General features: G+C 50.4%; 1 protein-coding gene and 1 long non-coding RNA gene across 5 annotated transcripts in view; one reads left to right on the top strand and one right to left on the bottom strand.

Annotated features, from left to right (window-relative positions):
- HNF1B (HNF1 homeobox B) overlaps positions 1 to 20,752 on the bottom strand; it is a 118,280-nt gene extending 97,528 nt beyond the window's left edge. For 2 of the 3 annotated variants that reach the window (XM_077311044.1, XM_077311042.1), the window contains exon 1: positions 20,355 to 20,751. In XM_077311044.1, coding sequence (XP_077167159.1) covers positions 20,355 to 20,722 — 368 coding nt within the window. In that variant the 5' untranslated portion in view covers positions 20,723 to 20,751. Of the gene's footprint in view, positions 1 to 20,354 lie in introns of all 3 variants that reach the window. The other variant, XM_077311043.1, reaches the window with a different exon arrangement.
- LOC143824137 (uncharacterized) overlaps positions 20,734 to 27,501 on the top strand; it is a 60,437-nt gene continuing 53,669 nt past the window's right edge. For both annotated transcript variants that reach the window (XR_013226705.1, XR_013226704.1), the window contains exon 1: positions 20,734 to 21,542. This is a non-coding gene — a long non-coding RNA (uncharacterized LOC143824137). The remainder of the gene's footprint in view (positions 21,543 to 27,501) is intronic.

Here is a 27,501-nt window from a genome sequence, read left to right on the forward strand (position 1 = left end):
ATTCCTTTAACATACAAAATCATGCCCATTTATCTCCAAATTCTAGAGGCATACCCATTAAAAAGAACCCTTCTGTTGGCTCACCTAAACAGCTTTCCCTCAAACCTAACTCGAGGTAGATGTTTGCAGATTCTTTCACAGGTGACCAATAGCACCTTTAATACCAACAAAGATTTATTCAAGGCATTAGCTTTCGAGTGCAAGCACTCTTTGTCAGACTAAGAACTAACCATCATAACAGTAGGAATATATAAGCAAAAGTTAATCCTGTTACATTAGTAAACTGTGTCACAGCATCCACACACAGCCACATGATAATTCCCTGCCAAACCAGCCAATCAGACCCCTGGAACCCATTTGTAGTTCATAAAGACATATCTGTACACCGCCCGTGGTGCCACGGGTGCCACGGACTAAATAAAAGAGTAAGGCGTTCTGGGGGGGATGTGTCCAGGATGAGGAAGGGTCCGGATTGGACTCTTCCTCATGACAGACAATCGGAGGGACCAATCGACAGGGGCTTTGCGCCTGCCGATTGGTCCCTCTGATTCCCAGGCCCAGCAACTGCGAGCCACGCGCAGCGCGGCTCGCAGTTGCTCCCGGCCTGAGCTCCCGGCTGAGCGCAGCTGCCGGGGGCTCCCTGCCCGACGGCCTGACGCGGCGAGAGGCGCAAAGCACCTCTCGCCGCGTCAGGCCGCCGCCCGAGGGAACGCCCGGCAGTTGCGCACAGCGTGGCTGCTGGGAGCTCCCTGCCCGGCGGCCTGACGCGGCAAGAGGCGCGAAGCGCCTCTCAGCGCGTCAGGCCGCCACCTCAGACAGCCGCCACCTCAGACAGCCGCCGCCCACGACAGCCGCGGCCGCCCATGACAGCTGTCCGAGGGAGCCCCCGGCAGTCACGCGGAGCACGGCTGCCGGGGGCTCCCTGCCCCGCGCCCTAAGGTGGCGAGAGGCGCAAAGCGCCTCTCGCCGCGTCAGCCAAGGAGGAGGCCATCAGCAGAGCCCGAAGACACAGCATACCCCGCAGAAGACAGAGGATGGCCTGCCACCGCCACCACCAGCGCGGCCCCCACCACGGACCAAGAACACCCGGGTAGGCCACAGCGCAGGGGGGGGAGCGACAACCAGCTAGCGCCCGCTGTATTGCAGTTACATCGGGCTTAATTACTAGTCAGAAATAAAACTGTCAAAGCCAGTGATCCACGGCTCACACCCTACTATTTACTGCCGGCCCCATCTGTCTCCAGACCAGTGTGAAACTTTCTTACGAGTAGGAGCTAAACTGGCAGCTATCTTGTCCTGGAACCAGAAAGAATTCAAAATTACATTATATATTACTACCAGTCACATAATCCCAATTAAAATAAATTGTGAGGAATGTACTGGTTGAAAAATGTTATTGCAGTTCCCATGTGTCTCTAGCCATTTACTTGTTCACTATTTACAGTTTCAGGCTGTAAATATTTATTTAGATCTTCCTGCACTTTCTAGACTCACAGGACTGATGCTGGTCTGCCTGTCTGCGCCCCAGAATACAAACAGTTGCTGGTAAGGGCTGGCCATAACCCATAGGCCAGGAGGGACACTCCCGCACCACTCCCTACCAACTGCAGGCAAACATGGCTCATTTGAAGGCTGGATTCAGCATTGTACGATTTTGAAGTCCCACCTCTAAACCTCCAGGAATATTTCCAACCCAGGCGTAGCCAACCTCCAGGTGGGGCCTGGAGAGCTCCTGGAATTACAGCTCATCTGCAGAGTATAAAGATCAGCTCCCCAGGCAGAAAGGGCTACTTTGGACAGGGTTGTGGTAGAGAAGAAACACTTAAGGCCTCCCACACAGGTTGTTGTTGAATTGAAAGACTTGAGGCCTACTGCACAGGGTTGTTGTGCAGATGAAACAGGAGACAAAAGAACCAGTTTTGTCTGCAGAATAACGCTGTGCAGCAGGCCTCAAATCTGCAGAGAGTTGCAAAGAAGAAAGACAGCTTGGCTGTGTCTAACCTCCGGGCAGAGCAGTATTTTAAGTGAGAAGGGGCTTTTCTGTGGCCTCCCTGTTTGGCAGAAGGGAAAAGTCCCCCCCCCCTCAAAAGGAAGGCCCTCAGGCTCCCCTGCGTTGCTCTTGGAAAGGCCTCCCTCCCCTCAGTCAGGGCCTGTCAGAGGCTCCTTCGCAGCAGGCCTGAAGGGAGGGGGAGGGAGGGAGTGCACTCTGCAGCCTCCTGCCAGCTCTGTCAGGGTTCTGAGGCAATTTACAGTTGGACTTGACAGTTAGGACAGCCTTGGGGCAAAAAGGGCTGGCGCAGCCTGTCCAAGCCTCTGTTCTCATTCCCCGTGGCAGCCCTACTGACCTCCTCTCCCTGCAGTGGTCAGGAGCAGACTGGCAGCCGTGTCTCCTGATAGCCACTGGCTGGGCTGACTGAATGGAATTTTGGTCTGTCGTGGTCCGATTGGACCCTCCACTTGTCAGTCCGGGGCCAAGGGGCCAATTGTTGCCCCCCCCATCCCAGACTCAGCCCACCCCAACACCCCTTACTGTTATATTAAGAGGGAACAGATAGTACTATAAGGTAGCGATCCCCAACCTGTGGGCCGCGGACCACATGTGGCCCGTCGACTAATTGGAGGTGGGCCGCGAAGGACGCCTTCTCCCCCCCCCCCGGCCCTTTACAACACACTTCGGGTGTCATTGTCTCCCATCACTCCCAGATGGGACTATCTCGTTGCAGAGAAACAAGCTCAGGGTTCCCATTGATTTGTCATTGTCATGAGTTAAAATTTCCATGAAAATAAAATGTTCCTTATGTTCATTGTTGTGGCGTGTCTGTATCTTATTTTGAAGGGATGTTTAAACATTACCATAGCGATCAGAGAGCGTTAGGGCAGTGGTTGAGAGTGAACTACCCCCCCCAACCGGGCCTCAGTAAAATTGTCAAGCGTTGAGTGGTCCCCGGTGATAAAAAGGTTGGGGACCATTGCTATAAGGAATAGTGATAGGATTTTGCCACCTTTGATACTGCAAACTGTTTTTGGAGGATTGGTGGCTTCAACCACTGATGAAGCCAATGAAAACGGGATTGATCTAGAAATCGTTATGGTTGTTCCTTCTGGTATATAAAAGATGTAAAAGAAATTGTATTTATTCATCATTACAAACATATTGCCTTATAAAGGTTCCCTTTCTCATGCTGAGTTTAAGGCCCTCCAGTTACTAGTAAACCTGACATGTTTGTATGCCCCCTCTCCAAATAAAAGGGAGATGGCTACAAATTAGATGTGATGGACCCCTCTCTCCACATCCCCTTGTGGTCCTGATTCTTGTCCTATGGCTCTTTGCCTGGGGATTTACTACTTTATCCTGAAGATAAAGGTTCTAGAGTCAAGGAATCAGTTCAGTTCAAACTTTATTACAGTCGTTCAGACCAAGTTGTATGAAGTTAATACATAAAAGACCCAATATGGTCATTTGATATAATGTAGTTTAAAACAGATTATAAAATAGAGCTTAAAATTATGCTACTTTAAAGCATCGGATTTTTATGGCGGCGGCACAAAACTTAGCCAGCTGAGTTGTCACCTGGGGGGACTCCTCACTTAGCAGCCTCTTTGCTCGATCTACATCAAGATGTTCTGGCAACTTTTAAAGGAGTGGTTCAATCAAGTTGCTACGAATGTCTACATAAGCAGGGTAGTGGAACAATATATGCTCTCTTGTATCAGTTTTGCCACTCCCACAAAAACATTGTCTCAGTGTAAGGGGAATGTTCTTATAGCGACCCTCTACAAGAGCCGAAGGCAAGACGGAGTATCTTGCAAGGGTAAATGCCCTTCTTTGCTTACTTATTACCAGCTGAGATAGATAAGTGGCAGGGGCCAGAACATATCTTGTTTTAACTGGGGCCAAAAAAGTTGGAGCTTTACTCAGGTCCAGTTGACGTTGATTGCCTTGTATCCGCTGCTTAACTAATGATGCAGCTTGATCATGAGCTAATTTGGATAAGTGTATGGAGAAGCCCAGACTTTGGATTCCTCTGGGAATAGCCTAAGTCCAAGACGATTGGAAGTTGTCATTCAGGGTTAAAGAAACCCTGTAGGTTACGTATTGATTTCAGCCACATTCCTATTGCTGACAGGCAGATTTTGTCTTTGACCATTAACATTACTGTTTCCAGACGCACCAAGGAGTTGGTTACACAGTATGGAGTCAAGGAATCTATTTTTGGAAGACATGGATACTCAAGGCCAACATCCAGTCACCTGCAAGGAGTGTGACATGTTTGCTTTCCTTCCTGAAGACAGGATGGACTATATTTGTCAGAAGTGTAAATTGGTAGGGCTTTTAGAGGAGATTAGGGGCCTGGAGGAGAGGGTTAAACACTGCATGAAGTCAAGCAATGAGAGGATTTCATTGTTAGGAGCAGAGCAAACCTGCATATGGAGGAGAACAGTCCAAAAGAGAATGGGGCTATTGACTTCCCTATGGAGCCTCCCTTTGCTGCTGCAGACAGCGCTTGGAGCCACTGGAGCTAAAGACCGGATTTCAAGCCCTTGCAGGGGAGATGGAAGCAGCATAGAGGGCAGAGAAAAAAACTATGCAAATTCAAAGACAGAATGAAGAGGGTAAGGAGGAAATAGCATTTGAAGGAAAAGGAAAGTGTTGGTTGGTAGCGACTCTCCGCTGAATGAAAGGTATGTTGTTGGCCAGGGATAAAGATTAAAGATATTATGGACAGGATGCCAAAACTGATAAAACATATGGATCCCTACACATTTGTGATGGTCTACATGGGAACAAATGACACAGCCATCCACACAACTGTGCGTATTAAGGCTGCCTATGAAGATGAGGGCACGTGGCTTTTTCTTCAATCCTGCCTATCAGGGGAAGAGGAATGAGTCAGGAGCTGAAGATAATGGAGGTGATGTGTTGGTGGTGCTGGCAGGTGGGATTTAGATTCTGGGACCATGGGATGGGTTTTCTAGAAGAAGGCCTGCTAGCACAGGATGGGCTTCACTAATCCAAGTTGGGGGAGAATGTGTTTGGCAGAAACTTAAAGAGATTACCATATATACTCGCACATAAGGCGACCTGAATATAAGCTGAGGCACCTAATTACACCACAAAATGCTAGGAAAACTTAATGACTCACATATAAGCCGAGAGTGGTGTTTGGATAGTGGCTTCCTCTCCCCTGTTTTGGGCAGGATTTTTTCCCCTTTTCTTCCCACCCTCCTCCCCCCTCCTCTTTCCCTCTGACTCCTCTTGCCTTTATTCCTTCCTCTAGGGGTGTTTCCTCCTCTGCTCTCTGTTCTCCCTCTGAGACAGAGGCTTCAGAGCTTCCAGCAGAGGTTCCTGCAACATGTGCTAGCCTCATGCTAGCCTAGTTAAGGCAGGGAGGAGGGAGATGAAGACTGCTCTTTCCCTCCCAGGCTTGCTGCATCTCTGTTCCTTACTTTGCTTCTTCAGGCAAGTATACTTGTCTCCCACCCCCACCCTCCAGTCTTGTCTGGAAGCTGTTTTGTTTTTTTTTAATATCTGCATATAAGCCGAGGGGGGACTTACTCGGCTTATATGCAAGTATGTACGGTAATCAGGAGAGCTTTAAACTGAAGTCACAAGGGGAAGGAGATGTTCACTGTAGGGATTCTAATGCAGGAGAGCAAATACCAATGGCCCGCCTGGAAGGATGGTAAGGGTAAGAGGCTTTAGGTGCCTACATACTAATGTCCGAAGCATGGGCAATAAGAAGGAAGCGCTCAAGATTCTTATGCAGACAGAGAGAGATGATTTAGTAGGCATTACGGAAACTTGGTGGAATGATTCCCATGACTGGAATGCAGTAGTGGATGGATATTAGTTGTTCAAAAGAAACAAAAAAGGTCACAGAGGAGTCAGAGTCCCTTTATTGGCATAAGAATGACAAGGCATAGAAAAACTATTTTTATAAACAATTACAGTTACAGATTCCAAAGTAGAAAGATTTTCATTTAAAACGGCCAGCAAAGACTTAACTGCTTTTAGAATTATTACTAAGTCCTTCAGACTTAGTATAGTTTTTAATCCAGTGTTTCTTGTCAACACATCTAGATATCTATTTCTTCAAATATTTAGCTAAAGGGCGACAACGTAGAAAAACTTAGGACATTCCAAGAGTATGTAGTATAATGTAGCGATCACCAACCTGTAGGCCACAGACCACATGTGGTCCTTCGACTAATTGGAGGTGGGCCCCAAAGGACGCCTTCTCTCCCCCCAGCCCTTTACAACACACTTTGGGTGTCATTGTCTCCCATCGCTCCCAGATGGGACTATCTCGTTGCAGAGAAACAAGCTCAGGGTTTCCACTGATTTGTCATTGTCATGAGTTAAAATTTCCATGAAAATAAAATGTTCCTTATGTTCATTGTTGTGGCGTGTCTGTATCTTATTTTGAAGGGATGTTTAAACATTACCATAGCGATCAGAGAGCGTTAGGGCAGTGGTTGAGAGTAGAGGACTAAACTACCCCCCCCCCCACCGGGCCTCAGTAAAATTGTCAAGCGTTGAGTGGTCCCTGGTGATAAAAAGGTTGGGGACCACTGGTATAATGTGTCAGGGACATTACACCCATGCAAATAGTCTCTCCTGTGAAAAATTCAAATGAGTAGCAGTGTTGGTCTGAAGTAGTACTATAAAATCAGAGTTGCATTCAGGAATACAATGGGTGCTAGACTGGGGGGGTGCAGTGGAAGAACTCTGCAGATGGCCTCTTCCTGCCACCAGGACCTGGGAAGGCTGCAGGCCTCTGGGAAGTGAACTCACCCGCAGGGACAGCTCTCACACAGCAGGGATCTGCAGCCTCTGAGCCTCAGAGGGGGTGGTCAGGGGTGGGAGACAGAAGGCAATTGGCTGGCTGCTGGACAGACAGGCAAGATGGTTGGATTAAAAGGCACTCAGGGGCGGGACAGCCACCCTGAGTGGGTAAGTCATGAGACATGTTCCTCCTCCAAGGCCTTACTAGAAATATTATGTGGAACAGATAGGTGTTGTTTAAAATGAATTCTTGAGGAACAATGATGACTGAGCCCCATTATCCCCCACACATGCCTGTCTCACCTCTGTTGTTAATCTACCTTTCAGCAAATGTCTCTGTAGGATTTAGTTACTTCCAAATCCATCTTTCTATGTAAATGTTCCAAAATGTTTTATGTAAACCGCACAGAGCCGTAGGGAAGGGCGGTATAAAAATATTAAATAAATAAATAAATCTTTAAAAAAAACCTTAATCCTAACCCAGCAATTTGCACAGATCAGAATGAATTTTAAGCAGGGCTGCTATTACAAGCCAGACCAGTTCCCTGGAGAAAATGTTTGCCTCCTGGGCCATCTAGTCCCCCCCCCCTGCACTAGGCAGGACACTCACAACCCCCTAGAACCGTCACAGAATCAGCCTCTCCGTCAGAGGCCTCTGGTAGATACTATGGCATTATACCCCGCTGAGATCCCTCAGGCTTTATTTCTTGCTAAATTAAATTTATATCCTAGCCCTCACTTGCATCTCAGGGTGGCTAACAACACTGTCAAAAATACAATGGGGGTGTGTGAAAAGTATCATCAAGTTAGTCCACTTACGCAGTATGGTTTTCTTTCCTGTTTTATTTTTGGAGGTTTATAATATTTTCAGCAAAATGGATTCAAGGATAGGGCAACATATTTCAGTGCCAGCCTTCTCCTCACTGTTTGGGAGGCCACAAGTAGAGCTCTCAGGCTAACCGTAAGGCCAACCTTCCTTTTGCTGTTAGGAGCACCTCAGCAGCATTCTCAAAATAACAGACTTATAGACTGAAAGGACAACTGCAGTTTGCCAATATAAAACTCATCACTATGAAGCATCATTAGCAAAGTTCTAATTCTTCACATGATCAATTCAAAATGGACAAATTCAATTTTTTCAAATCTCAATGATTTCTGAAAAACTTTAGTTGCTTTAAGACATTTAATAATAGGACATTTTAAGAACGCACATCAGATCAAGGCAAGAGGCCAAATTGGCATTTGTGGCTCCTGATGGGCCACTCTGAGAAGACACCTGTCTTGCTGGGTTCCCAGCAGGTGTCCCCCCCCCCCCGTCTTTTTCCTCCAAATGCCAAGGCTCTTTGGCCTTTCCAACTGTTTCGATGGGGCACCTGCAACGGAGGAGGAGGAGGAGGAGGAGAAGAGTTGGTTCTTATATGCCACTTTTCCCTACCCGAAGGAGGCTCAAAACGGCTTACAATCACCTTCCCTTTCCTCTCCCCACAACAGACACCCTGTGGAGTGGGTGAGGCTGAGAGAGCCCTGATATTCCTGCTCGGTCAGAAGTTTTATCAGTGCCATGGCGAGCCCAAGGTCACCCAGCTGGTTGCATATGGGGGAGTGGGGAATCGAACCTGGCATGCCAGATTAGAAGTCCGCACTCCTAACCACGACACCAAACCGGCTCTGGGAAGTCAGGGCACCTTGAGACATTTTTAAAACACTCTCTTTGATGTGCGAAAACCCTTGGCATCAGATCCACAGCATCCCTGTTGACGGAATGCCAGTGCGTGTGCCCCCTTAGGAAGACTCGCGCGCCCCACTGAAGGCGCATCTAAGAAAGCCGCAGCCGCTCGCCCCTGGCCCAGCGCGGCGCCCTTTCCCGCCGCGTCCAACTCATTCGCGGCCTCGCCGTCGGGGCCTCCTGCGCCACGAAGGCCTTGAGCCGCTCGAGTTCGCGCCCGTCGTGCTCGCCGCCTTCCCCCGGAGGGCCACCCGTGCGCCAGGCCAGCCGCTCGCCCTCGGGGCCGTGGAGGAGGAGCGCGGCGCGGCCCCCGACGGCAGGGCCAGGGGCGCAGGAGGCGGCTGCCCGCACACAGGCGGCGGCGCCCTCTCGCTGGGCCCGCCCGAGGAGCCGCAGCAGAAGACGCGGCAGGCGAGGCGAGGCGAGCGCGAGCAGAAGGCGAGGCTCCCCGGGGCCGGGCGAGGCGAGCAGCGGGGAGGCGCAGGGCGGGGGTGGGCTCCGGCGGCGGCCAGAAGGGCCATCAGGCGCCCCAGCGCGCAGCACAAGCGGCCGCCCAGGCGACCCCCATGCATTCGCGGACAGGGCGACGTTTCCGCTGGGCTTTCTCCCGCGGGGACCCTCCTCTCCCCAGGGGGAGTGCCGAGGCCAGCCGGAGCAAGTGCCGATCACCGGATCTTAATGTTCTTTGGGGGGCCGGAGTCTGCAGGAGGGTACCCCACGGAGACAGCTCCCCCCCCCCCGCCGCTGGTAGAGTGGACACATCCAGGATGGGAAACACCTGGAGAACTGGGGAGGAGCCTGGAGAGGAGGGACCAATGCCATGCAGCGCACCCTCCAAAGCAGCCCTTTTCTCCGCAGGAACGGCTTTCTGGCATCTGCAGATGGCCTGTCATTCTGCGGGAACCCCAGGTCCCTCCCAGAGGCTGGCATCCAGAGTCCAGCCACAGCTAATAATCCCATTTCCCAAAAATGTGGGACTGGAACAGGAGGGCCATATCAGGGCTGCCAGCCTGGAGGGGGGGGGGTGGAGTTCCCTCAGAAGGACAACTGATCTGCAGACTACAGAGGAAAGCACAGCTTCAAAAGGTGGATGGATTCTTGGCCATCACAGGCCTGTCAAGCTTGCTCCCCACAGGCTCCTTGACTGCCCCCAAATTGTCAGGGATTTCCCAACCTGGAACTGGCAAACCTTTTGGATACTGTGGGTGCCTTCTTCACCTTGTCCACACAGGGAAATACAATTGCAAACAATTGCTGCAGTGCAGGAGTGTCCAAACTGTGACTCTCCAGATGTAGAATTACCACGAGCCCCTGCCAGCATGGGAATGGTGGTCCATGGCCATCTGGAGAGCCACAGTTTGGACACCCTGGTATAGCACAACAATACCACAACATTCAGTGATATGTAGCTACAGCTCAGGGGTGATTTGGCCTTAAAATGCCACTTGGGCAGCAGGATAAGAGGAACCAGGACAGTGCTCCCCTTCCACATGGTGCCCCTCTTGCAAGCTGCTTTAAGTCCCAGCAGCATATGCGAAACAAGGTGGGCTGTGTGTCAATATTCTCAGCAAGGCAAATAATTTAATTAAGATTAAATTACAAAGCTCTAGAGGAAAAACCCCAAAATGGACAAAGCAGTTTTTGCCTTTGCAAGCACACCTGGCCATGCAGTCCTTTAGCCATTTCTAACAATATCATGGGTAGAACTGCACTGCAACCAGAATTACAGCTGTTACTGTGGGCATCACAGCCCATGGTGAGAAAGAAGCCCATCATGACAGAAACTGTCCTGGCCACCCTACATGAACAGGGATGTGGGTGTAACTGGAATGGTTTGCTCACTCACACCCCAGCTTCTCCTCCAAGCACAAAGGCCCCACTTAAAGCAAACAGGGAGCTTTTTGCAGAATCTCCTCAGGGCCATGGGCTTGATCTTTGTTTGCACAGGAGGCAAACTTTGCCCTGAAAGCCTGTGGGAAAGCGGGGGGGGGGGGGCAGATAGAAATTGTGCCTCTTGTTCATGCAGGACCTAGTCAGATTGTACAATGAAATTTACTTTTAGGATGTGAATGAGCAAGAAAGTATATCTCCACCCTCATCAGATCCCACCCCTCTGTGTGCTGGTGAGCGTGGCTGTTCTGGGTGCGTCCATTAACCGTAAAAAGGCAAGCTCAGAACACTGTCTCTTGTATAGAGAAATATGCTGAACAATAACTCATGCAGAGATGCAGTGTACAGTTGCTTGTAACTGCTGGTGCCTCATTGATAGAATCGCAGACAATACAGAGCGATGGTGGAATCATACAACCACTGGGCAGGTGGCCTGGAAGGAGGCAATCCCAGACAAGGGGCCTCATAGCAGCCTTTAAAGGTTTATGTGCTTTCGGTTGTCATAGCCCGTTCATGTACCTTTTCTGATAGACCTGCGCTCTTGGCATGCCCAACTTCCCAGTAAAAATAAACCTGACCAGCTGCCAACCACTTGCCCTGAAGGTGGCATCTCAGAACTGCCTTCAAACTAAAATAAAAACCCTCTGCTGAAAATGTGCCTTTTGCCCTCTGGTTTATGAGCCATGAGAACACACCGTTCAGTCATAAGGGCTGACATTTCACACCCACCCCAACCCCACTTGTAAGAGACTCAGCAAGCTGGTCCAGCAGCACCCACTGACGGCATGACATCTCCAGCTAAATCCAGTTTGCAACCAGTCTGCCCACATGACCTGCTGCGGAAAATCACCTCCTTTCCCCAGAATGCAAGGCAGTGAGACAAATAAACAGATGGTCAAACAATGAAGGAAGAAGAAGAGTTGGTTCTTATAGGCTCAGAGTGGCTTCCATTCGCCTTCCCTTTCCTCTCCCCACAACAGACACCCTGTGAGGTGGGTGAGGCTGAGAGAGCTCTGAGATTCCTGCTCGGTCAGAACAGTGCCGTGGCGAGCCCAAGGTCACCCAGCTGGCTGCAGGTGGGGGAGGAGCGGGGAATCAAACCCAGCCCCCCAGTTTAGAAGTCTGCACTCCTAACCACTACACCAAGCTGGAGAAAGGGTCTAGTGCCCAACAGAGAAGACCAATCTATTGCCCAGTATTCCTCACTGGAGGATGTGGATATGATGGCCATGACTTTTCAAATAGTAGCCACAACCAATGCTCTGCAAATATGCTGGAAGTGTTAGGTGTTATCTAGTTGAAATACAGAGTTTTGCAACTTTGCTGTGAGGTTGATTCCTCATCCTTTGATTCTTCTTTGCTGATCTCCCCCCCACCCCCTTTGAAATGGTGCCTCTGCAAAGTTATTGGAGTACAGCAACCTCTGTAAAAAACAGACATTTTCCATTGTTTCAAAAATCGCCAAATAATTTCCGACCAATTTGTCAAAGCCTTCTCTAACTGCCACAAGCACTGAAGCCACACCACTCAACTGATGTTTATATGGCAGGGATAACCCTAATCCAAGACAACATTGGTGGTAAGAAATCATAGTTGGGAACGATCCTGTTTAAACAACAGGCACCTTTGAAATCCCCACAGGGAGGTAGACATAGGGTTAACTTGCCCACTTAAGTTAACATGTTTTTAAAGCTTGACAGAATTATCTCCTTTAGCTGTGAGTTTGTCTGTTTTAGAGTATCATTGAACAATGGCTGTTTGGCCAGACAATGCTGACAGCCTGGAAATCCAGGATAATTCCTAAAGTCTATTTTTAAAATGTTCTTAATTGTTTACTCAAGCAGTTTGCATCATGCTAAGCCAAAAAAGGCACGGACCAACATACAAACCCACAGGATCATAATTTATAGACAGACCAAGCAGAGCGCAGATTTTAGAACAGTAATCAGAGCGACTTGAATGGAATATCTGAAGAACGCTTTCCTGTGAGAAAGCCCACTGATTAGAATTGGACAGCTTTCCAAGCTTTGGGTTTGGGTTGCATTTTTTAGACAGTCTCAGGGTCAGCATTTCTGTCTCCTCCCACATCCCCTTGAGCACAGTGGTTGTCAGCACAATCACATTTTCAGATGCATCAACCAAGCAGCCACAGAGAAATTATGCACAAACACATGTCCATCATATCTGGTGGCTGAATGCAAACCAGGCTGGATTCTGGAGATTTTTGGTGGTGGTGGGGATCACTTGGGCATGCAATTGGGGTCACTGTGGTTGGGCAGGTAGTTGTGGGTTCCTGCACTGTGCAGGGGGTTGGCTAGATGACCCTGGAGGTCCCTTCCAACTCTACGATTCTATGATTCCAGTGCTTAGCTGAGGGGGAAGCTTTGCACCTTTGTTCTTGTTTTGAGGTTTTAGGCATCAAGCATCAGACACACCTACACGGAGAGCCCACAGAGAACCCAGAAACAATTCTTACAACACAGATCTATTTCCCCATGCAAGCAAGTCCTGTTACTGGGACAGAACAATATTCAGATGCCAGGATCACTAAATTTCACCCAGGGGCAAGTTTCCACAATTCGTTTCCTACAGTGTGATTCCTCTTATACTGGAATTTCTCCAGACTGTGTTCCACTCTTTCGGTTTTTCAAGGCCTATTTCCAATATTGTGCAGATTAGCTGAACGTTTAGGCTCAGACCAGACGGAAGTCGCCAAGCATCACAGAGGCCTGCCCGGTTGGGACCAAGGTGGGGAGAGGAGCTTCCCCCTCCCTCCATATCATTTCCCCAACCTGCACTGGCCTCTCAGGATGTTATCTGCTCAGTGGGCTTGGACCCAATCCATGGAAACCAATTGCTAGGAATAAGAGTTGGGTCAGGGGAAGCCTCCCCCAGCTCCTTCAAAAGATCACACCTTCTGAGCCACTTCCATTCACAAGTGTCTTGTTTGCCCTCAATGCACATATGTACGTTGAAGCAACTCTGCTGTAACTGTGCCCCTGCTTGCATCAGAATGCTTTACTGCATCATGGTGCTTTACGGACATGCACAAGTGCAAAATAGCCCACAAAAAGAATCTTGATACCATCATACCTGGAATCACATCAAGAGTGCTCTTTCAAACTGTTTTAGCAATGTGCACACCAGAACACAGAAGTGAAAAAGAGATGGCAACAAAGCCCATGTTTTGTGTTCTGAAAAATATTTGGAAACATCCGATAGAACATCCAAGAATTCCTAATTCAACAACAGATTCCCTAATGCGCCAAAAGCTGGGTATTCTGGAACTCCAAATGCAGGAGAATGACGGTTCTCAAAGCAGGTTTTGACAGGAAGGCGTGAGTTTGCCTGCCCTTCCTTATGCACGTGCAGCGCCATTTTCCACCCTGCCCCTTGCCATCAGGAGCCCTTGCACTGAACAGGGGGTGGACTAGATGGCCCCTTCCCACTCTGATTCTAGGGTTTTGAAATGTTTGGTACTTATACTGCTATAGTATCATTACACTCTAACAATATACCTGTTACCATTTTTTCAAGATAACAAAAAATGCTCCAGCAGCAAGGAAGGGACCAGTGGGCAAAAGGGAACGCTACTGAATTTTACCAAGGTGTCAAACTCATTTATTACGGGGGTCAGATCCGACATAAAAGGACACTTTGTCAGGCCGGGCTGTGAGTGCCATAACATGCAGTGCCTGGTACTGGAGATGCAAACTCTATAAAGGACACAGGCAAACCCAATTAGCATCTTATTTGTACTCAAAAGACAAAATATTTAAAACATTATCACTCTTACAGTATTTCCCCAGAGTCCCTCCTTGTTGCTTGCCCTCTCTCACTTTCCCCGCCCGTCACTCATTGGCAGGGGGGCAGGAGACAGGCACATAATGCACAGCCCCTGTCATCTGGCAACAAAGGCAATAAACCCTTGCTTGCCCACAGACTATACGTTTGGTCCCCCCCCCCCCCACTCCACACTGCCACTGCAAATCTCTCTCCAGCCCCAGAGGCCAGACAGCGGCGGAGAATCCTCCCTATATCGTAGGAGCGGAGCGAAGACAGGACACCCTCCTGAAGCCACTGAGCTTAGGGCAGAATCAGGGGTTTATGGAACTACAAGGGCTCAGCAACCGTTTCAGCAATGGGAACATTTTGAATACTGTGTTAGGCACACGCAAACAGCCCAACCAATTTTGTTTCATTTTTGACTGCTTTAACAATTGATTTGTCAGAGAAATTTCCCAAAGCACTAAGCACAAAGGATAGGAACACAACAAATTCAACACATTACTAAACAAAAAAAGAAATAAAAACCCCACATGTCCTAAAAAAGTCCTAAATTGCCATCACAAATAGCCTGCTGTTGTAACGTAAATGAAACTCAGGTCTTATAAAATGCTACAAAATTTGTTTCTAGAACCTCCCCCCCCCCCCGCCCGCTGCCACCTTAAAATATGGCCAGCCAACATTGGAACAAAAGTGTGGGGGTCTTTCTCCCCACTCTTTTCCTAGCATCAACTCTCTGTGTTTCTGTTTGCCCCACTGAGAAAAACATCCACCTCCTCGTATAGCTATGCCAGCTTCTTCCTCCTGGTTTGAAATCTTTTAGACTCCAGACTCAACACTGTGGGGAGAGAACTCCGTTCTTGACTGCCTGGAAGGGTGGGCATCAACAGAGCTGGAGGATGTGTACCACCCAGAGCGCTGGAGACACGGTAGGGGAATCCATTCAGTTTGGACCAGGGGGCAGTGCTAACTCTTGAAATCCACCATCTTCTAGCAAGGTTTGGAAGTGTTGTAAGAACTTTTCAAAAGTTTGCCTTTTGGTAGCCAATGCTCAGTAGAAGGTTCGATTCAGAGGGATAAAGACGTTTGTCTTTTCAGGAGATATATACAAGACTTATTTGTATTTATTTAATACATACACTGTCTTACAGTGAAATATTCTAAATACACATCGGATCCAAAGGGATTGTGGGGGGAAGGTTGCTGGCAGAGGGTGCCCTTGCTCTGTGCCTCTCCTTCTGACTGGTACCGGAATGATAGCATTGGAAGGAGTTCTCTAGTCCAACCCCCTGCACAATGCAGGAACTGACAACTACCTGCCCACCCACAGTGACCCCAATTTCATGCCCCCAGAATCCAGCCTGGCCTGGAAGAAACACTTTCTCCCCTTTGTTCACTCACAACCACCCTATAGGGTAGGCTGGTGAAGAGACAACGTGGCCAAGATTATTCACTGAGCTTCAGGGCACATTTCCCAGCTAAACGCCCCACACGCTCAACCCGGTGATGGCACCTTCCCCTACTTCTCATCGCCCTGGGTGGTCGCCAGCAGAGAACAAAGGTGGCTGCGGCTCTATCATGGCTCGGGACCAGAGGCAGCGGGCCCCATTCAGCTGTCAGGGCTGCCCTTTCTAGCCTCTGGTCCCTCACCACAATCAGTAGCCACCTGTGGGTCCATCCTGCCAAGAACCTATCTGACCTGTTATTGTTTTTGAAGCCACCTGAACTAACTATACTTTCCCATGATACAGATTATTTATAATAAAATTAAATCATTTGTCTATTTACATAATTTATAGACCACCTTTCTCATGGGGGCCACATGGAATGAGTCATTATAATCAACAAGATGGGACATTCAATGCACAATGAAAAAGGATTTAGTTCGCAGAACCAACCAGAAGGCTAAAACACAGAGCTAAATCAAAGTTCAAGCTGTTCCTAAATCCACATAATTTCCCCACCCACCCGTCTCGACAAGAGGAGGAGATCCTATGGCAATTTCAGAATCAAGAAGGGGGTGCTCTATTGACCAAGCCATAAGTTCGAATTGGTACTTCAGTACCATCCTGTGCTCTAAGAAGAACAAGAACCAGGTGGGGCAGTAGCAGAAAGAAACTCCGTCTGCTCCGGAAAAAATTGGCAGAGCCATTTCAGGCATCGGACAATATTTGGGAAACCTCCCTGGAAGGTGCAGACAGCTACTCAGCCTCTGTTTATTTATGTAAGAGCATGCCTTGAAAGGGGGGAGGACTGTTTAGGGTTTCCCTTTTCCTTTCAGCATCCCCCCCCCCCCCCGCTTTGATTTACAACTTCGCCAATGAATAACCTTCCTTCTTAAAATCACCAGCTCTTGTGTATCTTTCAGTTGATGATTTATAGAAAATTAATAACAGCCCAGGTCCCACGTGCTGGACGTTTATATTGTTGGGTATATTGTACACCGCCAGATTTAGAAAAGAGCAGGAATCCAGGAGCACCTGCAAGACTAACAAAATTTGTAGCAGGGGAGGAGCTTTCATGGCGAAGATATCTGAAGAAGTGAGCCTGCCACAAAATGTTGTTTTGAAGCCACTCCTGGGTTCTTGCTCTTTTCTCCCGCTAGAGAGACTAACATGTCTAATATTGATTTATCACCAAATTTGGGACAAATTTCTTTAAACATACGAACTGTCTCTCAGATGTGTCTCTGGGAGCTTACGCGCCAAGCTTGTTTTCTGCTGCTCACCTTCCTGCCCTCCTCCCCTACAGATATACCCAATCCCTCCAGCCGTTCAAAGGGATCTAGGGGTCCTAGCAGGACAACCCCCCCCCATGCCAGGATGCACCCTCAAAGTCACAGTTTGCCTGGCATGGGGGAAATGGAACTCGTGCTCTTTTTGTCATAATGCAGCTAGACAGCAGCAATGGGCAGGCAGAGTCCACACCAGCAAAAGGAGATGGCCCTTGCACAGGATACCATCACTTTGTGAAAATGGAGATGGCTGGCTTTTTAAGGGGGGGGGGAATTAGATGAAATTGACAGAAGGGAAGACTCTCATTAGCCCTGATAGTGGAGCATCTGTGTTCAGGGGCAGTGTACCTCTGAATACCCCATTTTCTGGGGCGCAAAAACCAGGGAAGATTTTGCTTTTTGCATTGGGTTGATTTCTGCAATAATCAGAATACTGGACCGGGCAGAAATGTGATTTGGTTTTCTTCTGCATGTCCTGAAGTCCCCTGCCTCCAATAGGTCACACATAGTTCTTTATTTATTTAATTTATTTTCTATTTGTTTCCTGCCGCTCCCAGCAAGCCGTCTCATGGCGGGTTACAGGATAAAACCCCACAATAAAAACTATATCCCCATTAAAACTACATATATATGCTGGCAGCAAAATATTTCCCACCCCCCTAGCCACTAGTGTTCTGCCTGCCTGACAGGCATTGAAGAACAGGGGACTGACTGGTTCCTTCTGCTCAAGAGATATCCAGAAAACGGTCCTGCTATCTCACTCATGCAAAATATACTGTTGCTTGACAGAAGGCTAGGATGGCGTTACATGTTTGTGCCTGTGTGCTCCCGGCACACACACAAGCCCATCCCTCAGCCATCAAGCTTTCTGACTCCGTGGGAATGAGTGGCTGAACTTGGAAGGAAGGCAGCCTCAGCAAGCCATGTCACCAACACTTCTAAAAGGTGCCCACAAAAACTGGACTGTCCTGAACTGCTCAGAGGTGATGCACTCTATTCTCCCTGCATATTAGAAACGATCCTGTTTTTCTCTGTCATCATTTCTAACATGCAGAGAGAATAGAGTGTGTCACCTCTAAGCAGTGAGGTCCATTAGGGACTCCAGAGTTCTAATTCTGCCGCTCCGCCCCCCCCCCCCCAAAAAGCCTCAGCCAGATCTATCGGACAGGATAAAACAGGAGGGGAGACCCATGGAAGAAAGAAGTAAAAACCTCATACAATTAAAGATGGAGTCACTTTAAAGCCATTCATGAACTGAAAGACATATTGTTCAACTTAAAATATGGGATTTAACAAATGAATCTTTTTTCTTCTGTTCCTGTCCGGACACAAGCGTTCTTTCTTTCTTGTACAGCTAAATATTACACACAGACAATTACATGTGCTTACATATGGGTGTTTTCTGAAAATTAAAACTAGTCAGAAATTCATCCAAGAGCCATGAAAGCAGAGCTATAAGAGGGAGTGTGCAGACACGGTTTTGAGAGCGCACCGCTTTAATGCTGACAAAAACGCAAGCAACAAGTATGGCTGGCGGAATTAGCAAGTCCTTCAAATATTTACTGGACTGTAAACCTGTTCCGGGTGAGACTTTCCAAGCGCAGTTCAAGCACTGGGTCGGTTCTTGTGTTTAAATTAACTGGAAGAAATCTCTCCCCTTTGAAAGGAGGAATCTATTAAAGTCTTAAGTGAGGGAGGGCATTTGGGCCTCAGCTTCAGTTTGCGATCCAAGTTCAACTGGGTAGTTGTGGATCGGGGCTGCCGTTTGCCCTTGAAAGAAAAGGTCATGGAAATCAATGGGGTGGAAATGAGATTAAGATCAAGGTGGCGTACTGCTAAAAATAAAACAGACCAAATTTTTAAAGTTTCATCTGAGCTGCTGGATCCACCCCAGAAGTGTGTGTTTGGGGGGCTGATCCCAGAGCATGGTTTACGGGCAACTAAATCCTTCTGCATTTACACGGGATCACTCCCAGGTAAAGCGTAACTAGCCCCCTCCCCGAATTTCCAGCCTCGGCAATTTAACTGCCTTAGAAAAGTGTCCGATTTGGGGGGGGGGGGGCACCTTGAATACCGACCTCGTTGTATTCCTGGCGAAAGATTTTGTGTGCACACTGGCACCCAGAATCACAACTGGGCTCGTTTTCCAGGTGCCCCCGATTGCAAACTTCGTTCTGCTCTTCCCAGGCCAGCTGGCAGCGACTGGCCAAGATGCCCTTCGGAGTAGGCTAGACCCCTCCCCTGGCTTCTGAAAGCGCTTTCCCGGAGGTCAGCTCCACGGCCCGGGCCTGAGCTGCATTCTGAGCAGACCTTCCCCGCCAAGCGCCGAGAAGGGGTCTTATGCGCAGGGAAGCGGCTGGGGAGGAAGGAGGCGCCTTGCGAACCACCTCCCGTCCCGAGGGAGCCAGCGAGGCGCAGGAGAGACAGCCGCGGCCTGCGCGCCCTTCCCGGCGCAAGACGGCTGCGCTGCGGGCCTTGGAGCGAGCCCCACCGACGAGCCGAGCCGAGCCGAGGGTGGCCTTCCAGCTGCGCCCCCCCCCCCCCATCTCGCCGGCCGGGGAGCTTTGGCGCCCGGGAGGGACTCGCTTGCAAAGGGAGGGCGGCCGCGCTCGACGCCCCGAGGAGAGCGGCTCGGGCCCTTGTAAGCCAGGCGCCTGCAGCGGACGGCCGGGCCGCGGAAAGGAGGCGGGAGGGCAGTGCAGGCTTACGGGATTGCCTTTGCGCCCAAAGCACGCCTTCCTCCTCCTCCTCCTCCTCCTCCGAGAAAGAAAGAAAGAAAGAAAGAAAGAAAGAAAGAAAGAAAGAAAGAAAGAAAGAAAGAAAGAAAGAAAGAAAGAAAGAAAGAAAGAAAGAAAGAAAGAAAGAAAGAAAGAAAGAAAGAAAGAAAGAAAGAAAGAAAGAAAGAAAGAAAGAAAGAAAGAAAGAAAGAAAGAAAGAAAGAGCGGCCCCGGGAAGCCTCTCCGCCGAATTCGACCTGGTGGCCTCCGTCCGGGGACTCCCTCGAGGGTCTGTAGCGCCGCTCCCCCCAAAGGAAGGCCGAAGCTCGGCGCCCCGTCGAAGAACTCGGCCTCCCGCAGCCTCAGCCGCCCGCCCACGACCCTCCGCCGCCGGGGAAGCCGCTGCGAGGGAAAGAGGGACGCCGGCCAGGGAGAGCAAGGGGTCCGCCCAGGGCACCGGCCTGCTTCGCCCCCAAGACGGCCTCTGGCGCCCGGCCGGGAGCGGAGAAAGCTCTTCTTTCTGGGGGCCTCGGCGGGAAGGGGCGGCAAGTGCCGGGCCGAGCGAGCCTTGCCACGCCCTCGGCGCCCCCCGCGCGCCCCTTTCCTCGACGTCTTCGGCGGCCGGCCGGGCGCGGAGGATGCGGGGCGCGGCGCTGCTCTTGGCCCCGCGGGCCCGGCTCCCCCCCCCCCCCCCCAGGCGCGGCTCTTGCCCACCTGATCATGCGCTCCACTTCGGCGCGCTGCTCGGCGGCCTCCTCGGTGTTGAGCGCCTGGAGCTCGCGCAGGATCTGCGGCGTGTCGAAGTCGTCGCCGTCCTCGGAGCCCTCGTCGCCCGACAGCTTGGCGGCGCTGGCGGCGGCGGGGCGGCCGTGGGCGAGGCTGTGCGGGGCGGCCTGGCGCTCGGCCTCGGGCGGCGGCGGCGGCGGCGGCGGGGAGAGCGGGCCGGCCTCCCGCTTGACGCCGGGCCCGGTGGGGCCGGGCAGGAGCTCGTCGAGGGCGCGGAGCAGGCCCTCCCGCGGCAGCCCCGAGGCCAGCAGGGCGCCGAGCAGCTCCCGTTGCAGCGGGCTCAGCCGGGACACCATCTCCCCCGCCCCGCCCCGACGGGCTCTCTGCGCTCCTCGCGCCCCGCCGGGCAGCCATATAGCGCATGCAAATGAGACGCAAATCGCCCCCGCCCTCCGCCCGCGCCCGGCCCGGCCCGATCGGGTCCCCCCCCCCCCCTCGCTCCGGGACTTTGGACCGGGGCCGTCGGGGGCGGCCGGGAGTCTCTCCGAGCGCGGCTCGCCGCAGCCCTTTCTCGGGGGGGGGGGGGAGGAGGGGTGCTCGGGGAGCCGACCCAGGGCCGCGCCACCGACAGGTGAGCCGCCCCCCCACACACACACACACCGCGAGAAGAGGCGCTCCTGGAGCCGTCGGAGGGTCCCCCTGCGAGGGGCTGTAGCCGCCGAGAGAGCCAGGCCCGGGAGCCGGGGGCGGGGGGGGGGGCGGCTTCTCCGCTTTGTGGCCAGAAATGAGGCCTCGGGGCGGACAGAAGACCGGGCCGCCCGCAGCCAGCTCCGAGTCCGGCGGCCGGACGGGGCGAGGGGAACAAGAGGCCGCTCTGCTCTCCGCCGCCGGACTGTGGCGGGGCCTGTTTTGGGGGAGCGCCGGGCGGTTCTCTCTCCAGGCCCTTTCCGAAAAGTCTTGTGCGGGCCACGCTCCTCTCGGCCTGCGGGGTGGCTTTTGTTCAAGGCAGAGCAATGGCCCCAAGACGGCGGGGACGGCGGGGACAACGGGCAGCCGTCTTTGACAGACTTCTTCCAAACCAGAGAGGCTCCGGGGCACAGGGCAGGCAAAACGAATCCCCTTTGGACCCTGAACCCGTGCTGAGAATCCTGCACCTTCAGTGGGATGCCTTCCCTGGTAAGTGGGCAAGGGCTTACAGCCCAGCCACCAGACCCCATGCACTTGGGGGGGGGGGGGCTTTCAGGTAAGCCTGCAACCTCAAACACCTGCTTAACACCTGCATCCTCCCCCCCCCCCCCCCCGGCAGTGAGACCAGAAAGTGCTTCTCTGACTTCTGATGTTTCTGGGAAAGAGGCCATTTCATAACCGCCTCTAGTTTTATTTCTTGCCCACGAAGGAATGGCCCAGCACAGCCCTCTTTGCCACAAGCTCCAAAGTGACCCTGGGGCCCATTTCCATCTCAGCCGGCTCAGATCACTCCCTTGGGAGGAGAATTCTGTGGAGTCCAGCGGGAAACAGCGAACAGTTCAACACAGAAACAAGTTTATGAATTCAGACAACCCCTCATGAAATGCTTTTCATCCCGGAGAAGGATTTCAATTAGATTTATCTCCCTTTACATGTATTCTAATTAGAAAAAAGAAATCTGGCTTTTGGGGAGCCAAATATAGGGTTTTAAAAATCATCCAAACAGCTTCCTGAAGTGTACAGGTCAGATAGGCCCTCTGGGGTTTGGCTCCCCACAGTCTGTTGACTCATCCGCTGGTAAAAGGGAATCCGACAGACCAGTGGGCTGGTCCCAAGGCCATTCGAGCAAAGCAAACAGTTCCCACTTCGTCTTGCCCGGGGGTGTCTGGAGAGGGGGGAAGAAGTTTATTGCCCTGCCCAACAAGGAAGTACCTCAGACCCACATGGCCTTGTTGGACTGCATTTACCTTAAGCAGGGATAGAACCAGCTAAAGGTTACAAGGCAGCTGTAAACAATCGCTACAAACACATGCTCGGATTTGGCAGGCTCCTCCCCCGGCCCCCTCCCCCAGATCCTCATTCTAGTTTCCCAGTGGCACCACGGGGAGACAGAGGAGATGGGGACCACATGCAGAAAGGCTCCCCAGTTACAGGACGGTAGGCAGCAGCTGCTGGGGAAAGAATTCTTGCCTGATATTCCACTTATCCAAGAGCCTCTTGCGGTGCAGAGTGGTAAGGCAGCAGACATGCAGTCTGAAAGCTCTGACCATGAGGCTGGGAGTTCGATCCCAGCAGCCGGCTCAAGGTGGACTCAGCCTTCCATCCTCCCGAGGTGGGTAAAATGAGTACCCAGCTTGCTGGGGGGTAAAACGGTAATGACTGGGGAAGGCACTGGCAAACCACCCCATATTGAGTCTGCCATGAAAACGCTGGAGGGCGTCACCCCAAGGGTCAGACATGACTCGGTGCTTGCACAGGGGATACCTTTACCTTTACCTTTTATTCCACTTATCCAGAGGGTGTTAGCAAAAATGGTTATGGATGCCACGGACGCAATCTTAATTGCCCCCTTCTGGCCTCTCCAGCCTTGCTTCACAAGGCTGCAGGCGTTGGGGGGGGGGGGGCGTCTGGTTCGGATCCTCTTGGATCCATCCATCCTGCTAGTGGGTTCAGGGAGGTTCTCAGATCTGGAGCGTCTCCACCTTATGGCGTGGAGGATTTATCCGGTAATGTGATGTGAGAAGGGTGCTGTTCCACATCCTGGAAGGCCTCCACAAGGCTAATGATCAGTATATAAATGGGATAGGTTCGAGAAATTGTGTAGGGAACGCAACTTTTGTCCATTCACCTGTCTGCTGCCCCTGGGTTTGCAATATTTATGGGAATTGGCCAACTCTGGTCTCTCAGTTACATCCATGAGGACTCATCTGGCCTCCTTAGCCTCCTGTCACGTTGGTGTTCAGGGGACTTCTGTGTTTGTTCATAAACTGTCCAAATAGTTCCTTATGGGTATCAACAACCTCTTTTCCCCACAGCATCCCCCTTCAGTGGTCCCTAGAGGTCGTTCTCCTAGCCTTGATGAAACCCCCATTTAAGCCTCTGGTGTCCATCCCACTGTCCTTTTTATCTATGAAGGTGGCCTTCCTGGTTGTCATTACCTCTGCTAGGAGGGTGGGCAAGCTAGCATTCCATGTGGACTCTGCTTTTTTAAAAGTTTTTCCATCTCGGGTGGTTCTACATTCTGATTGGAGGTTTTTATTTATTATTTATTTATTTATTTATTTATTTAGATTTATATACCGCCCTCCCCGAAGGCTCAATAGTCTGCCAGTTTCACCTCTCTCAGGAGGTGACCCTGCCTGCTTTCTTTCTGATTCCCCAGAGAGAAGACATTATTATTATTATTATTATTATTATTATTATTATTATTATTATTATTATTATTATTATTATATTTATAGCCCGCCACTCCCTTGCAAACACTAGATGTGAGGAGATACATTCTTTATTGTTTGGACAGGACCAGGGAGTTTAGGAAATCCCCATCATATTTGTTTGTTACTGGGGACCCAGTAAGGTCTGAGAGCATCCTTGTAATCCATCTGGAGGACCACAGGTTGACTGACTCCCCCTGCACTATAAGACGGATGATGAAAACAGAGTCGCTTACCTGTAACTGTTGTTCATTGATGCAGGCACACATTCCCTCCCACCTGCCCCACTGAGTCCTTGAGACAGCGACAGGAACTGAGCGGGGTGGGCCCTCCGCCTTGGGTTCACATGACCGACGAGCAGGAAAGCCTGCCCATGCGTGGGCAAGTGGGTGCCCACTCTGGAGATTTTTAGCTAGGGAAGTTCCAAGTGGCAGGCCTGCGCACAGGCAGTCCCCAAGGTCTGCCTGCACACAAGACAATGAATGATAGTTACATATAAGCAACTCTGTTTGACAAGGTATTAAACACTCCCCCATTCAGAAGACCTGATCTCCTACCTTTTTCACACAGGAGGGAATGTGGAACTCCTCTGTTAGGAGACAGTTGCTGTGTCATGTTTCAATCCAAGTAAAAGCTGGAAGATGGTTCCCTTCTCTCCTCGGAACCACCTACAAATTTAGGCAGATTTTATCAGTGTCAAATCTCAAACTCATGAATACTCAACTAAGATTGTTTCCGTTATATACATACACATGTGACAGTCATAAAATGATACTGTACTATATAAAACAATGTTAAGCTATGTACCTTGTGTTTTGCATTTCATGCTCAAGGGTAAGTTCCCCTATTAAAAAATCTAGCCTAAAAATTTGGGTGAAGTGAGTAATGTTTTACTTCTTCTGAGCTGAGGCTGAGTAGGAGGTACTGGGTAAGGACCGTGCAGGTCAGGAGAAATCAGAGCAGTCAGTATGGGGCAGTGGTTAGAGTGGATCCAGGTTCGAATCCCCTCTCTGCCATGAAAATCTGGCAGGGGACTGTGGGCCATTCACACCCTCTCAGCCTCACCCACCTCATTGAATTGTCAGGAGGATAGAATACAGGCAATACGAACAATGTGAACTGCTTGGGGTCTCTTTTGGGGGAAAAGGCATAGTATAAATGAAGTAAATTAAATACATTTCTTCTGAAACAGCACTGGGCCATGCATGGTGCATGCAAAAAGATAGACTTCAGGCCTGCCACACTGGCCCTGGGAGCCCTGCTCACCCCATTTGAGAAATGTGCATGGATGCAAGTCTAGACATTAGTTAGCCCAGTGGGGAAAACAACTGTGGGGCTGTTTCATATCCAAAAATGGTGCCAGGTAGAGGCTTCTCCCCTCACCTTGTGTCCCCCCTGGATTAGTCCAAATTGGTCCCATGGTCACCTTGGAATTAAGGGCCAAGCACAAAACTCCCCAGCAATATCTTTCACAAAAACTCATGGGCACTCAATGAAATTCATGAGACTTAGACAGATTTAAAAAAAATAACTTCACCCAAAAAGAAATTAACTTGTGGAATTCCCTGCTGCGGAGGGACTGAATAGACATATAGGGCAGAGGTCTGTCAGTGGCTACTCACTACAAGGTATAGACGGAGCACTCTTTCTGGTGCAGTGATGCTCTTTTTGGGGGGCCTGGGGGAATCAGTAGGAGGCCTCCAAGAGCTCTGGCCCTGTCGTTGGACTGCCTGAGGGCCCCTGGGCTTTGGCCCCTGTGGGACACAGAGGGTTGGACTGGATGGGCCATTGGCCGGATCTAACGTGGCTTCTCTTAGGTTCTTATCTGCTATTTGCTATCTGAACTTCATAATGTGTGAATCAGTTCTAAGAGTCATTTGCGGGGGCGGGGGGCATAGAAAGAATATGGTGGAGAAATGAGTCTACCCCTGGGAGCTTAGAGAATTCTGAAAAGAGGTTTTGGTGGCAATGGTCAAGAAGTTCCTGTCCTGAGATTTCCCATACATGCCCCAACTTAAATTGCTAGACATGGATGGGCTACCTACAGGCAAAATTTCTTGGACTGTTCCTGGGTCTTGATAGCTAAGCAGAGACATTCTGGTTTCATTTGTAATTAGTATTCAAGCACGCTGTAAAATAAATACAGCGGGCGCTAGGCATGGGAGCCCCTGGCAGTCGCGCGGTGCGCAACTGCCGGGGGCTCCCTTGGCCGGCGGCCTGATGCGGCGAGAGGCGCTTTGCGCCTGTCGCTGCGTCAGGCCACCGGGAAAGGACCAACAGAGAGCCGCGCTGTGCGCGGCTCGCAGTTGCTCCAGCGGGGACTGGGAGGGACCGATCGGCAGGCGCTTCGCGCCTGCCAATTGGTCCCTCCAGTAGTCCATCCAGAGGAAGGGGCCAATCGGCACCCTTCCTCATCATGGACACATCCCACCTCCCAAGCCCTTACCCTTTTATTTAGTGCACCGCGGGCTGTGTTAAGATTGCTTAAAAGAATTAAAATGCCTCTAATAAAACTGTCTGAAGGAAACTGAAGATCAGTTAAAGAGAATGCACACAGGGAAAGAAAGGTAAAGGAGAGGCTGAATGGAAACAGGCCCTCATATACCCCAAATGGATGCTTTAGGCCAGGAGTTCCCAAACCTTTTCCCTTGCAAGACCCACTAGGGAAGATAGTAAGAATAAAATTAAAAAAACATGTATTCAAAATGCAGTTAAAACTTTTGAATGTAATGAGCCTGATCTAGTGATACCAGCTTTTCAAAGTATGAGAGCCATTTAGTAAGAATCTTATCCACCACATTCAGTAAATTCTTAACATGACGGATGGTGACACAATACCACATTCCCAATGTCTGATTTGAAGTCGGTTCACAGGAGTGGACGAATGTCTGAGCTCAAATGCCAGGCTCCCTCAGCCTCATCTCCCTCACAGGGTGTCTGTGGTGGGGAGAGGAAAGGTGAATGTAAGCCACTTTGAGACTCCTTCAGGTAGAGAACAGCAGCATGTAAGAAGTTGCTTCTTCTTCAGTAATCTCAGGGCTCTCTCAGCCTCACCTCCCTCTCAGGGTATCTGTTGTGGGGAGAGGAAAGGGAGGGTGATTGGAAGCCGCTTTGAGACTCCTTCGGGTAGAAAAAAGTGACATATTATCATGAACCCTGGGTTCCTGTCCCATTTTGCTACATGTTTGCTCTTCTTTTCTCAGTAGTTCCCAGAACTCTTGCATGGCTCTGGCATTTCAGCTGTGTTTAGGAACAGTACCCCTCCCTTTGCTCCTCGCTTGTATTTCAAAGATCCCATCCTGCTTCTGCAGTGCCTCGCTATCTCCCCTTCAAGGCTGTCTTCCCTGGAGTTCCAAAACAAAGGATGTGTGAACTGCTTTAACACCTAGATATAGAATCATAGAATCATAGAACCATAGAGTTGGAAGGGGCCATACAGGCCATCTAGTCCAACCCCCTGCTCTACGCAGGATTAGCCCTAAGCATCCTAAAGCATCCAAGAAAAGTGTGTATCCAACCTTTGCTTAAAGACTGCCAGTGAGGGGGAGCTCACCACCTCCTTAGGCAGCCTATTCCACTGCTGAACTACTCTGACTGTGAAAATTTTTTTGCTGATATCTAGCCTATATCGTTGTACTTGAAGTTTAAACCCATTACTGAGTGTCCGCTCCTCTGCAGCCAACAGAAACAGCATCTTGCCCTCCTCCAAGTGACAACCTTTCAAATACTTAAAG

The sequence above is a fragment of the Paroedura picta genome, chromosome 15 (genome assembly GCF_049243985.1).
Source record: "Paroedura picta isolate Pp20150507F chromosome 15, Ppicta_v3.0, whole genome shotgun sequence".
NCBI lineage: Eukaryota > Metazoa > Chordata > Lepidosauria > Squamata > Gekkonidae > Paroedura > Paroedura picta.